This window comes from Cervus elaphus, chromosome 24, assembly GCF_910594005.1.
Source record: "Cervus elaphus chromosome 24, mCerEla1.1, whole genome shotgun sequence".
Lineage (NCBI taxonomy): Eukaryota > Metazoa > Chordata > Mammalia > Artiodactyla > Cervidae > Cervus > Cervus elaphus.
This window is the reverse complement of record NC_057838.1, coordinates 40,533,450-40,546,482: the sequence shown is the minus strand read 5'-3', so window position 1 is coordinate 40,546,482 and position 13,033 is coordinate 40,533,450. Positions and strand designations below refer to the sequence as shown.

At 43.6% G+C, this 13,033-nt stretch overlaps 1 protein-coding gene across 1 annotated transcript in view; it reads left to right on the top strand.

Moving 5' to 3' along the window:
- Nucleotides 1-9,402: 9,402 nt before the first annotated feature.
- The window catches only part of GXYLT2 (glucoside xylosyltransferase 2), a 79,555-nt gene continuing 75,924 nt past the window's right edge, over nt 9,403-13,033 (top strand). Inside the window, exon 1 of the mRNA XM_043886522.1 lies at nt 9,403-9,787. Coding sequence (XP_043742457.1) covers nt 9,513-9,787 — 275 coding nt within the window. The 5' untranslated portion in view covers nt 9,403-9,512. The remainder of the gene's footprint in view (nt 9,788-13,033) is intronic.

The window sequence follows — 13,033 nt, the reverse complement described above, 5'->3', positions numbered from 1 at the left end:
ATTTATCTGATTTGATAAAAATTTGATTTTAATGATTATATAATTCAGTTACATCCAATTTCTTGGCCATTATAAACAAGAATGACTTGGCTATGCTCACAAAAGCTGTCTCCAAACTAAATTCATGAAACTATTTATTTCTGTTTTCTTTCAGCTCGTTATGGTTTATTGTTTATATTCAACTTTTTAGTCCAGCCTGAAAGTATTTTGGCATGCGTTTACCCCAAAGCCATCCTTCCACACTGACTTAAAAAGCATTCTTTAATTCACAGTACAGATGAACACTGCCCAGAATCACTTCTTAGGTTTCTACTCTATGTAATCACATGACTTCAAGTGCCAGTACCATCTTGCTGTAATCAGAACTCACTGGAGCATGAGAACACATAACAGAGTTAGTCTTCCTTCAACATTATCTTGTTTCATACTGTCCAGTTCCACAGCAAAAATTCTCAGAAGTCTAACTTTATTTAATATGTATATACTGAAATTTTGGATAAAATTCACACAGTTAAATAGCAAAATTTTTTCTGATTTCACCAAGAGAGCTACTGATCGAAGTGACCTTGAAGTGACTTATTTGCAATCCATATATCAATAGTCCCCTCTAGTTCCATACTGTCAGTCATCATGCCATCCCCCACAGGACCACCACGTTCTATTCAGATCAGAGTTCTGAGCTTCTTCCTCTGTCCCTGTGATGAGAGGGGCATGAACTGTGAGTCAGGTTGTTCTAAAAAGTAGATGGATCTTGGGTTATTTGTAAAGTCACAGACAGACCTAGAAACTGTCTACAGAGTGAAGTCAGAGAAAAAACAAATATTATATATTCATGCATGTGTGTGGAATCTAGAAAAAATGGTATCAGTTCAGTGGCTCAGTTGTGTCTGACTCTGCGACCCCATGGACTGCAGCATGCCAGGCTTCCCTGTCCATCACCAACTCCTGGAGCCTGCTCAAACTCATATCCATCCAGTCAGTGATGCCAATCAACCATCTCATCCTCTGTCATCCCCTTCTCCTCCTGCCTTCAATCTTTCCCAGCATTGGGGTCTTTTCCAATGAGTCATCAGGTGGCCAAAGTATAAAATGGTATAGATGATCTTATTTGCAAGCAGAAATAGAGACACAGATGTAGAGAACAAATATTTGTATACCAAGGGAGGAAGGGGGAAGTGGGAGGAATCGGGAGATTGGGATTGACATATATACACTATTGATGGGTTTTCCCTGGGGCTCAACTGGTAAAGACTCTGCTTGCAATGCAGGAGACATGCTTCCATGTCCTGGCTATTATAAACAGTGCTGCGATGAACATTGGGGTGCACGTGTCTCTTTCAGATCTGGTTTCCTCAGTGTGTATGCCCAGGAGTGGGATTGCTGGGTCATATGGCAGTTCTATTTCTAGTTTTTTAAGGAATCTCCACACTGTTCTCCATAGCGGCTATACTAGTTTGCATTACCACCAACAGTGTAAGAGGGTTCCCTTTTCTCCACACCCTCTCCAGCATTTATTGCTTGTAGACTTTTAGATAGCAGCCATTCTGACTGGCGTGTAATGGTACCTCTAGATGGATCTTAGAACCCTAGTGAACCCAAGAAGCACCCGTACAAGCTGTATTAGTTATGAACTTTCAATGCACACAACTCAGGTGTGAAAAAATGTAACTTTGACTTTGCCTTGTCTGAATTTAATTTCTTTGTCTAGCAGCGGTTCGCCAAATCAATTTGTGGTCAGTTCAGTCATTTCAGAGTTTTTCCTTAACCTCTTTGGGGTAGACTCAAGGGGTTCAGGTTTTTCTCTACCTCCCTAATTCACCCCAAGGTGTCATTTTACTTCTAGGAAGTTTTCCAAGAACCATAGAGCTGAGTAGAGTGGGGTGGGCCTGAGGAAGCATCTGACTCTTGGAGTTATGTCTGCTCAGACATACGCAGGTGTCCAGTCCTGCGTGGTCCTCAGACACAGTTGTCTCTCCACACCAGCATCTACTGAGGCATCCAAAGTCCTATGTCATGGCGGTACAGTCTGTTCCAGCTTCTGCTGAGATATTCCTCATCAGCACAAAGACCTCTACTATCCTCAAACCTCAGGTCAAATAGCTCCTGCTAGGCCCCCTGTTTTATTAGGTCCCACTCTGGCCCTTCTCAGGCAGAGCCCATCCAGAGCCCTGGCTCCTCCTCTGCCTAGAATATACCCTGGGTAGCCAGGACTCTGTGATTCGCAATCTAAATGGTCCTAAGCCCCATCTTGGTGCAGGCCTCTTTCCTGAGTGGTCCTCCGGAAGACAAACTGCCCCTAGCGTACATGCCCTTAGGCTTGAGGGTGGCCAAAGGGCAGGTGTTTGCAGGAGAGTAGATGAAGCCTGGGCATGTGGGTAGGGGTGGAGGCAGAGCGGATGAGCTCAGGACTGGGGATAAGGACTTGCACTCACCACCTCCAAGCATATGTGTAGAAATCTTGAAGTTCCTCCTGGACTTGGAGGTTGCTATCAAAATACATTTGTCATGAAGGAGCATAGAACACATGCTATTTGACAGTGGTTAGTTTGACTTGTAAATATTTAAGCAAAGGATAGGTGGGGCTCCATTTTTTTTTTTTTTCACTTTTATATTATATTGGAGTGTGGGCTTCCCAGGTGGTTCAGCAGTAAAGAATCTGCCTGCAATGCAGGAGATGTGGTTTGATCCCTGGGTTGGGAAGATCTCCTTGAGAAGGAAATGGCAACCCACTCCAGTATTCTTGCCTGGAAAATCCCATGGACAGAGGAGCCCAGCAGGCTACAGTCCATGGGGTTGCAAAAGAGTCAGGCATAACTTAGTGACCAAACAATAATGGTAGTTGACTAATAACATTGTGTTAGTTTCAGGCGTACTGCAAAGTGAATCAGTTATACATATACATCTATCTACTCTTCTTCAAATTCTTTGCCCAAATAGGTTATTACAGAATGTTGAGTAGAGTTCCCTGTGCTATAATGATGGTTCTCTGTTTTTACTCTCACCCCAGACCCTGAGAATTCTAGGGATGGACCTGATAGAACATTGTCACTGAGTTGAGTGCTGCTTATATCGCTTTGACTGTTAGAGTCACAGAGTGTCACTCTTTGGGGAACCCAGTTTATTCAAATGTCCCCATTTTAACTTCACAACTTGTTTAGGTTCTAGGTTTTATTTCCTATCCAAAGAAAATTTCACTACAATAATGCTGAATAATCTCTTGGGTTTCTTACTGTCTTATAGTTTCTTGGCTTCAGAGATTTTCCTTATTTTCCCACCAGGTCAGTGACACATATCAAGAGAAGTATATATATCTTCAAAGGATACCAAATAACATTTGAACCAATAAGAAAGTGAAAGTCGCTCAGTCGTGTCTGACTCTTTGCAACCCCATGGACTATATAGTTCATGGAATGCTCCAGGCCAGAGTACTGGAGTGGGTAGCTGTTCCCTTCTCCAGGGGAGCAATTGAACCAATAAGGGACATTTAATTATACTCCACTGGAAAAACAACATCGTGGAGATGTTAATTCATCATAAGTTAATTTATAAGTTTTTCTTAATACCAATAAAGTTTTTTTTTTAATTTTAGAATGAGACAAGCTAGTTCTGAGTTCATATGGAAAAATAAATAAGAATGGCCTGGGAAGCTCTAAAACAATGGAACTCATCCTGCTAGGTATGTAAACATGTCATCATTCTAAGGAAATAAAACTGCACGCTAACATGGGAGACAGATGAGCAGAATGGGACAGAAAACTCCCAAAATATCCAAAACTACACCTAAGAATGCAGCACATGACCAAGGTGGCATCTGGAATTGATGGGGAAAGATGGACTGTGCAGTTTAAGTGTTCAGAAAACCACAGGAAGAAAAAATAAAGTTGGGCCCAAACTCACCCAGAATAAATGCCAAGTGAACCAAAGATTTACATGTAAAAATGAAACTATATTTATTCATAAGGTTTGTGTATGCAGATTCTAGAAACTCCTACAAATCAATCAAAGGCAACTCAACAGAAAAAAGAGCAAAAGACTGGGGCAGAGATTTCATAAAATAAGAGGTCTAATTGGCCAGTACATCCATGAAAAGATGCTAACTTCATTAGTGCTCAGGGAAATACAAATTAAAACCACATTGAAATACCACTACACAGTCTCCAGAGTGGTTAAAGTGAAAAAAGACAAAACACTTGGAGAGAATGTTTAGCAGAAAGAACTCTCAGGTGTTGCGGGTAGGTGTGTCAGTTGGTACAATCACAAGGGAAAACTGTTGGGTAGCATCCACTAAAGCTAAGCTTATGCCTACCTTGCAACACAGCAGTTTGCCTCCTAATATATATGTCCAACATACACATATTCCCGTGCTCACCAAAAGACAAATACAAGAAGGTTCACAGCAGGTATTCAGTGAAAACATTTCCTTCCAACCCTGTCATCCATCTGTTCTGGGCTTCTTACTCCATAAGATAAAGATATCTTTATTATTCAAGCCCTTGCTCAAAATGTTGGATCACCACCAGTGGCAGGAGCAATGTTTAACAGCTTATTAGAAATACAGACTCTCGGGTCATGGCTCAGATATACGACATTGATATCTACATTTAACAAGATCTCCAGATAATTTGTCCACCCATTAAAGTTTGAAAAGCCATAGTCAGATTCTCTTCTGTTCCTGCTGACTGATATAGACATAACCCTAAGCCTCCTCTCCTTTCAACTGAGGTATTTACTGGCTACCATCTTGTACAGATAAATTTACACCCTTCTCTTTGCTCAAGCTACATATTTACATTATCCTCTGGGGCAGGGGGTGGAGGGCCATGGTTAACAACACAGTAGAGTCAGAGTACTTGAATGAAAAATCTTTCATCTGCTTGTTTGTTTGTTTTTTCATTTATTTTTATTAGACCTGCTTGTTTTTTAAAAAGAAAAATAGATTTTTTAAGAGCAATATTTTTAGGTTCACTGTAAAATTGAAGGGAAAGTACAGAGAATTCTGATACACTTACTGCTTCCTCCCATACACAGCCTTCTCTCCACCAACATCTCAGCACCAAGGGGAACACGCTTTCACCTGATGAATACACATTGGCACACCATTATCACCCAAAGTGATAGATGCACCGCAGTTAATTTTCCATCACCTGCTGAGGGACATTTTGGTTGCCTCTAAGTTTTCACAGTTACTAATAAAGCCACTATTCCTGATTACTAACAACCTGCACTCAAGTGTCAACTGACATAAGTTGACTAAATACCAACGAGCATGACTGCTGGATTGTATGGTAAGGGTATGTTTAATTTTGTAACTGTCTTCCAAAGAAGCTGTATCATTCTACATGCCCACCAGAAGTGCATGAGTGTCCCTGTTGGTCCACATCCCCGTTAGCATTTGGTCGTGTCAGTGTGCAGATTTTGGCCATTCTAATAGGTGCGTAGTCGTATCTTGTTGTTGTTTTAATTTGCATTTCCCTAGTGACAGAATAACCCACTCCAGTATTCTTGCTTGGAGAATCCTGTGGACAGAGGAGCCTGGTGGGCTGCTGTCCATGGGGTCGCACAGAGTCGGACACAACTGAAGTGACTTAGCAGCAGCAGCAGAAGTGACAGAATGTGGAGCATCTTTTCATTCATTTACTTGCTATCTGTTTATCAGCTGTGATGAAGTGTCCATTAAGGTCTTCAGCCCATTTTTATTTTTATTTTTTTTCAGCCCATTTTAAAATCAGGTTGTTTCTTTTCTTATTGCTGAGTTTTAAGAGCTCTTCGCATGTTTTGAATAACAGTCCCTTGTCAGATATGTCTTTTGCAAATCTTTTCTTTCAGTCTGTAGCTTATCTTCCAATTCTCTTGCATTTGTCTTTCACAGGACAGAAGTTTTTAATTATAATAAAATCTAGCTTATCAATAATTTCCTTCATGGACTGTGCCTTTGGCATTATATCTAAGAATTTGTTGCCATCCCTGAAGAGTTGTAAGCAGAGGAGAAAGTGAAAGTGAAAGTCACTCAAGTGTGTCTGTTTGCAACTCTATGGACTATACAGTCCACGGAATTCTCCAGGCCAGAATACTGGAGTGGGTAGTTGTTCCCTTCTCCAAGGGATCTTCCCAACCCAGGGATCGAACCCAGGTCTCCTGCATTGCAGGCAGATTCTTTACTAGCTGAGGCACCAGGGAAGCCCAAGAGGAGAAATAGGACTCAGTATATGTTTTTAAAAAATTATTCTGAAAAAAAAAAAAAAATTATTCTGGTTTAAGGATTGGAAGAAGGCATGGGGGAAAGCAAGGAGGTTTCTAGGCCACAAAAGAGCTACATCATACAATTTAAAGTAGCGAGGGGTGGAGTGGGAATAATTTATATGAAATACAATGAAATCCCATGAAGAACTGGGCAAGGTTTGGTCTTGTCAAACAATCCTTACTGACAATTCAGGAGAAAAGTGGACAGATGTCAACTGCACCTTGGAGGTAGAGCTGACAGAACTTGCTGACTCTCAGATATGGGAGGTAAGGGAGACAGCCTTCTAAAACAGCTCCCAGTAATCCTGGTATTCAGGCCCTTGTGTAATCCTCTCCACTTAAGTGTAGAATGGGTTTAATGCCTTGCTTCCAATAAGAACACGGCATTGTGATAGAATGTCACTTCCTAAAATAGATAATGAGACTGTCACTTCTATGTTCTCTCTCTAGCTCTTCTGATGTCCTTACCCTGATAGAGAAAGTCACCTGGCAAGGCACTGAGGGTAGTCTCTGGCAAAGAGTCATCAAAACAGAAATTCTCAATACAATGCTCTGAAAGAAACCACCGCTTTCAACAACCATGGGAGTCTTAGAAGCAGATCCTTTCCCAGTTGAGCCTTCAGTGGAGACCACCACACCTGGACCAACATTGATTATAGCCTTTTGAGAGTCTGTGAAGCAGAGATCCCAGCTACACTCTGCTGGTTTCCTACCCACAGAAAGCATGAGATTGTATGTGTATAATATGTTTTTTTTAATATTTATTTATTCAGCTGTCTAGTCTTAGTTGAGGCATGTGGGCTTAGTTGCACCACGTGAGCTTAGTTGTATGTAGAATCTTAGTTTCCTGACCAGAGATCAAACCCACATCCCCTGCATTGGAAGGTGAGTCTTAACCACTGGACCACCAGGGAAGTCCCTGTATGTGTATTATCTTAAGCCACCAAATTTGGGGGTTTGTTATACAACAGTAGATAACTAATACAAGTGTGAGCTAAATAGAGAAACCAAGGATGCTTCCTACCTAATTTCTGGCTTGAGCATCTGGGTATCTAGACATGCCAAAATTCCAAGGGAAAGAACAGATTTCTGGGATAGAGAGACAAATAAAAAAAGCTTTTGGTATATTAGACATCCAAGTGAAAAACTGGGTGAATCCTAGATAATGTATCTGGAACCCTTTTTCCATGACATTAGATGTCAGAGCAGTAACCAAAACATGAATTTGAACTCAGGGAAAGGAAGTAAATCAGGCCTTTCCCTTGTTCCAGCAAGGCTGAATAAATCAGGGTCCTCTGTTTGTTCAAACCTAGCTGGCCCAAGTTCTATTTTGGTATCTGAGACCAAAACCTTAACTGCTAGTCATGTGTGACTTGGCCTCATTTTATTCTTGTTGCACGTGTCTCTTCTTGAGGAAGAGAGGAGGTAGCAAGACAGAGTTTGGAAATTCTTGCTTCGCTTGGTCACATACCAACATAATAATGATCATTTCTGAACTTAGAAGGCCTGAACATCAGACCTTAGCCTAACCCAACGTTTTTCCATAGCATCGCCATGTTGGCAGTTGGCCCAAGACATTTTTTTTTCTTTAAAGGTATTTTATTTATTTGGCTGCACCAGGTCTTGGCTGTGCCATGCAGGATCTAGTTCCCTGACCAGGGATCAAATCCATGCCCCCTGCAGTGGAAGCACAGAGTCTTAACCACTGGGCCACCAAAGAAGTCCCAACCCAGAATGATTTTTTGTGTGTTACTGGAGTGTCCTAGCATTGTAGGAGGTCTAGCATGTGCCAGTAGAATCTGCCAGTTATTGACAACCCCAAACATCCTTTCCACAATTCCAAAATGCATCTTACTGAGACAGCACCTCACCCTCGGTGAGAATCAGTGAATTTTTTGTGCTCACTCACCTGCAACATCTGCCATACACACCCGGAGCCTGCATCCTGCCATCTCCCAGGTACTTGCTCGACCAGAGATTTCAGGTGTTTATATGGACTCATTCTTAGAACTTTAAATACAATAGAATTTCAAAGAATTAAAATGTAATGCTAATATAAGAACCATTTGGAATATAATTGAATTTTAGGTGATGTAGAAGGCAACATGGAATCTTGTAGAACCTCAGAGACAGTGCCATAACTAGCGTTCTTTGTTCCATGGCCAAGCTGAAAAGAAAGTTAATAGAACACTGGCTGTCAGTTCACGATAAATAATAAGAGGAGGAGCCCTCATGGTTCAGATTTAAGATGGGATGCCCTGGAAGAAGAGTCAGAAACTTCCAGAAACTTGGTCTGATAATTCTGGCTGTTAAAGTCTCAGAAGAATGCATTTCTCCACCGGGTTGTGAACTTATTACTCTATCTCAAATGTATGTCAGAAAGCGTGCCTTTATGTATATAGGACAAGCTCTGTTTTACTGTACTAATTATCACTTAATTGGTGCTTATGTTTTATTGAGCAGCAATTGTGAGCTAAGCACCGTGTGAGTTTCTTCGAATGCTTTGTTTAAGGTAAGGCCCACAAACACCTCTGGGGAGAACAGCAATACAATCCCAGTTTGCATGGAGGGAAATAAAGGCTCAAGAAAGCCGTGCAAATTGCTCAAGATCACTTAGCCAGTGAGGTGTACAGGCAAATTTCAAACCCAGACTCTAAAATTCGCTCTGTAACTTCTTTAGACTATATGGAGCTGGAATCATGTTATCGTACAGCCAGGCCTTACAATGGCCAAGCCAGACAGGGATGTCCCGGCCTCATCGGACTTGTGGATAGCTGCGTGGACAGATGGATAAAAATAAATGACGGGGGAAATGCATGGGATAATGAGGGAATACAATGAACAGGGGATGGAATGGAAGAGTAAGTGAGTGAGTGAAATGAGGAACTAAACGAGGGAATGGAAGGGAGTGGGAGAGAATGGGTCAGTGGATGGATGGATGGGTGAAGGAGTAAGGGGCTTTGAGGCGGCCGGACCAGAAGACGGAGCGCGTAGCTGCCGGCGGGTGGGCGGACGGGCAGCTACTCCACACAGTACGGTAGGCGCGGGCTGCCCCTCCTCGGGCCGGCTCACGCCTCCCCCTCTCTCCCTCCCTCCTCTTCCTCCTCCGTCGCGCGCCCGCCCGCCCGCCCGTCGGCCGCCCGGACCCCAGTCCCCGGCGGGCGGGCGGAGGAGGCGGCCGCCGCGCGCCGCTGCCCTCGCCCCGCCGCCCGGGGCGCCGCGATGCTCAGTGGTGCCCGGCCGCCGGGGGGCCGCCGCCGCCGCGCCGCACCATGAAGCTCCGCAACAAGGCGGCGGCGCTGCTCCTGCTCGCGCTGGCCGCGCTCCTGCTCGCGCTTCTGTCCCTGCGCGCCGGCCGCGCCGCACCCGCAGCGCCCCTCGCGCGCCCCGCGTCCACCCCGCCGCGCCGCCCCGCGCCGGCCCCCGCGCGCCTCCCCGGCTGGAGCGCCCTCCCCGGGGCCGGCCCGAGCGCTCGTCGGCGCCGGCCTCCTCGTCTGCGCCCCCGAGCCGGCCGTCGGGGCGCCGTGAGCCTGAAGAAGTCGGCGAGGTGAGTCGTGGCAGCCCCGGAATCCCATCCGTGGACCCGTGTCTCCCTCCCTCCAGCCGTGTCAAGGCCAAGGGAGGCTGTGGGCTGGAGGGGCAAACTCCAGGTTCACCCACGGGCTGCCCACTTTTACGTCTTACCCTGCTAAAAATGAAAAATCGTCTTCTTGGAATCCTGTTAACAGCGCAGTGCTGGTCATCACGTACCTTTTGGAAAGGGAAATGTCAGGGGAAATGATAGGCATGTTACATTCTCAACTGTCCGGGCAAAAGCGTATATTTTCATTTTTCCAAACTTGCGCCCTTTGTTTAATTTCTCAAAAGCCATTGCGATGCAAGAATGCTTTATCTAACGCTCATATTTCACTGGAGATTTTTTTTTTAACCAAAAACTTAGATCTGATTGAGTTGGAGAAGTTAGATTTTTGCTAAGTACTGGCTGTCTCTTATTGAACCTCGAATTGCCCTGTGGTTAGAACAGAAGAGGCACTCTACCTGAGGGTGTTAAGAAGAAGTGTTCTCCCAGGAAGGAGTGATGCGTGGCACGGGAAAGACAGTGTGGCTTTGCTTGTTATTCCTTCTTTTTCAGACTCCTGTATGGTCAAGAGTCCTGCAAGGAAAACATCTTAGCCTTCAACATTCTGTTTGATATCCTCTTTCTCTACACAGAGCTTAAGCCGCCACAGCTTTTCATCAGAGCGTTTTATCTTTGGCCTTAGGGTTGCTGGAACGCCTGCAGGTTAGGGATTTGCGTTCATTTCCTTTGTTGTGGAGAGAGCTTTTTAACAATCCCCCTGGCTTGTAACCGTCTGTTTCCTCTACCCTTTTGAGGCTGTTGATGTTTCTAACTGCCAGTTGCAGCGTCCACCTTTGCTGGGCTCCCTAAAGACTTGAAACGACTGGAAGACTTCTTTTTGACCATAGTGACTAAATCTGGTTTGACGTTTTTACTATGAGAAGTCAGGAGACCTCAGTAAGTAGCTGTGTCAGCTTTTGTTTCTCTTCTGCCTGATAAGAGATGTACAGATGAGTAGGGATGAGTTTCAGGGGCAAAACCCCCAATGACCTATAGAATTGTTTTTGAGTACTTGGGACCATTTATAACCTCTTATGAATGTATTTGCTCTGTAAGGATATTTCTGTTAGGAACTAAATAGGGTTTTCCCTCCTAGGTACTAAGGTTTCTTGTAATGGGTTCTAATACAGTTTAACTACAAGTTTGCTGTGATTTGTAAGTTGATGGGACAACTTGGAAGATAATAAGATTGGACACCATTTGTCACGGCTAACTTTTTACGAGGCATAGTGTTAACCTCAGTGCATTAAAAGTCATTGTTAATGCAGATTATGTTTCTTAATTACACCATCGGTACCATAACCCTATAATGGTGGTTCTCCCAGAGTGCTCTTTGAACCAGCAGCACCAGTTTTACCTGGGGCTTTGTTAGAAATGCAGTCTTACCCTTCCCTTCTTCCACCCCACCCCTAGACCCTCTGAGTAAGAAATCAGGAGGATGAGGTCAGTAATCTGTGTTTTAATAAGCCGTCCTCTTGTTTCTGATGCACACCAAACTTTGAAAGCCTGCTCTAAGTAAGCACTAATCAAGCACTAATATTATCCCCATTTTACAGATAAGTAAAATATTACACAAGGTTTAGTAATTTGTCTAAGTTTCCAAGGTGAGGTTAAATATCCCAGCAGTCTGGGTCCAGGTTGAGCCCTTTAGTACTAGTCCACATGTCATACACGAGGCTTGCCTGCATTCATCATTTTCCTGAGATTTTTTTCTAAAGAAATGTGACCAATTTTTGGAACTGTCTTCATCCTTCAAGGTGTTGGGAACACTGGGGCAGCATCTTCTTGTCTCTATCTGAACAAATTGGCTCTGACTCAGAAGAGATCACGAACAGAATCCAAATGGATGTTTTCAGGAAGGACTATTTCCATGAGCAACAGCACCTCCTGAAGTCATTTTTCTTCTGAACATATCTTGTAGATTATCATGGAAATCATGGCCAACACCATAAGAATAAAAAACAAAATTTTGAAAGTCAGGAAAGAATGAAAAACAAAGAAGCCGCAGGAAGTCTCAGGCTCAAATGCATAAATGTGAAAGTCCTGTGGCAAAGCTGACATTTTTGAGGCCTTCTTAAGGTTTCTCTTGCTACCTGGACGGGAATGGTGGCAGAAGCAGTAAGGGAGCAGGGGGCAAGATCTTTGCATGGACGCCTTTGTTGCCTTCCTAATCCTGCCTGGGTTAAATTTTTGTGGTTTAGGAGGAATTTCATTTTAGGGAGGGAAAAGTAAGCCTCGTATTTTCAGAAAATGAGTGCTTTAATCTCCTGATGTGGCTAGAATCCAGAAGAGATGAAGGCTACATGCGTGATCTGGTATCTCGGGCCTGGGGAGTAGTCAGCAGAAATTGTGGGGCTGGATGAGACCCAGTCCACCACCTGCTGACCATCCTTCCAGGGCTGCACTGCGTCCTGCAGGGTCCTGGTGTAAGTGAACTCCCGCCACGTCAGCTCAGCAAGCATGGCATTCTCCTTCCACATCTTGTTTTCATTTCAGAGACGTTTCCAGGGATTTGCCTAAGTTAGCAGGCAGACCCTACAATTTTATAAGTAGTCATTTGTATGCAATCTGTCCTGTGGTGGGCTCCCCTTTCCATAAATATAAAGCCAGGAGGTGAGGTCTGAGTTTTAGGTCAAGGGTGGAATCTGAAAACGGACACCACACTCTTAAGTAGCGGTTCCAGGGCACAAGAGAAATGAAATCTTCCTTCTATTTTGGGTTAGTTTTTTTTTTTTTTTTTTTTTTGGTGATTTAGACCTGGCTAACTTCCAAAACAAATTTGAGACGACTAACAGTAACTGACACATATACAATAAGGCCATTGAAATACTTATGAAACATGAAAAGTCATAAAGAGGAGGTGGGAAATAAGTACTGTTTGTCTGAGACTAAGGCCTCTATTGTTGTGAGGATTAAGTGTTCAATTTAGCTCTAAGCTTCCTGGCAGCCATGTCAAAAAGGGAACCTTGATGGCCTGTGTTATTTTCTTTGAATGATAAGAGGAAAAGTTTATCAAGAGGGATCATTTTTTTTTTTCATGGAACTGAATCCTAAAATGAGAACCTTACATTAGAATTGATTTCAGAAGACCGTCTGTCCAGCGTGCTTCTGAATACCCTTTGAGCCTGCCTACAGAAGAGGAAGTTTAATATAACTGCCCATCAGTGTGATAGG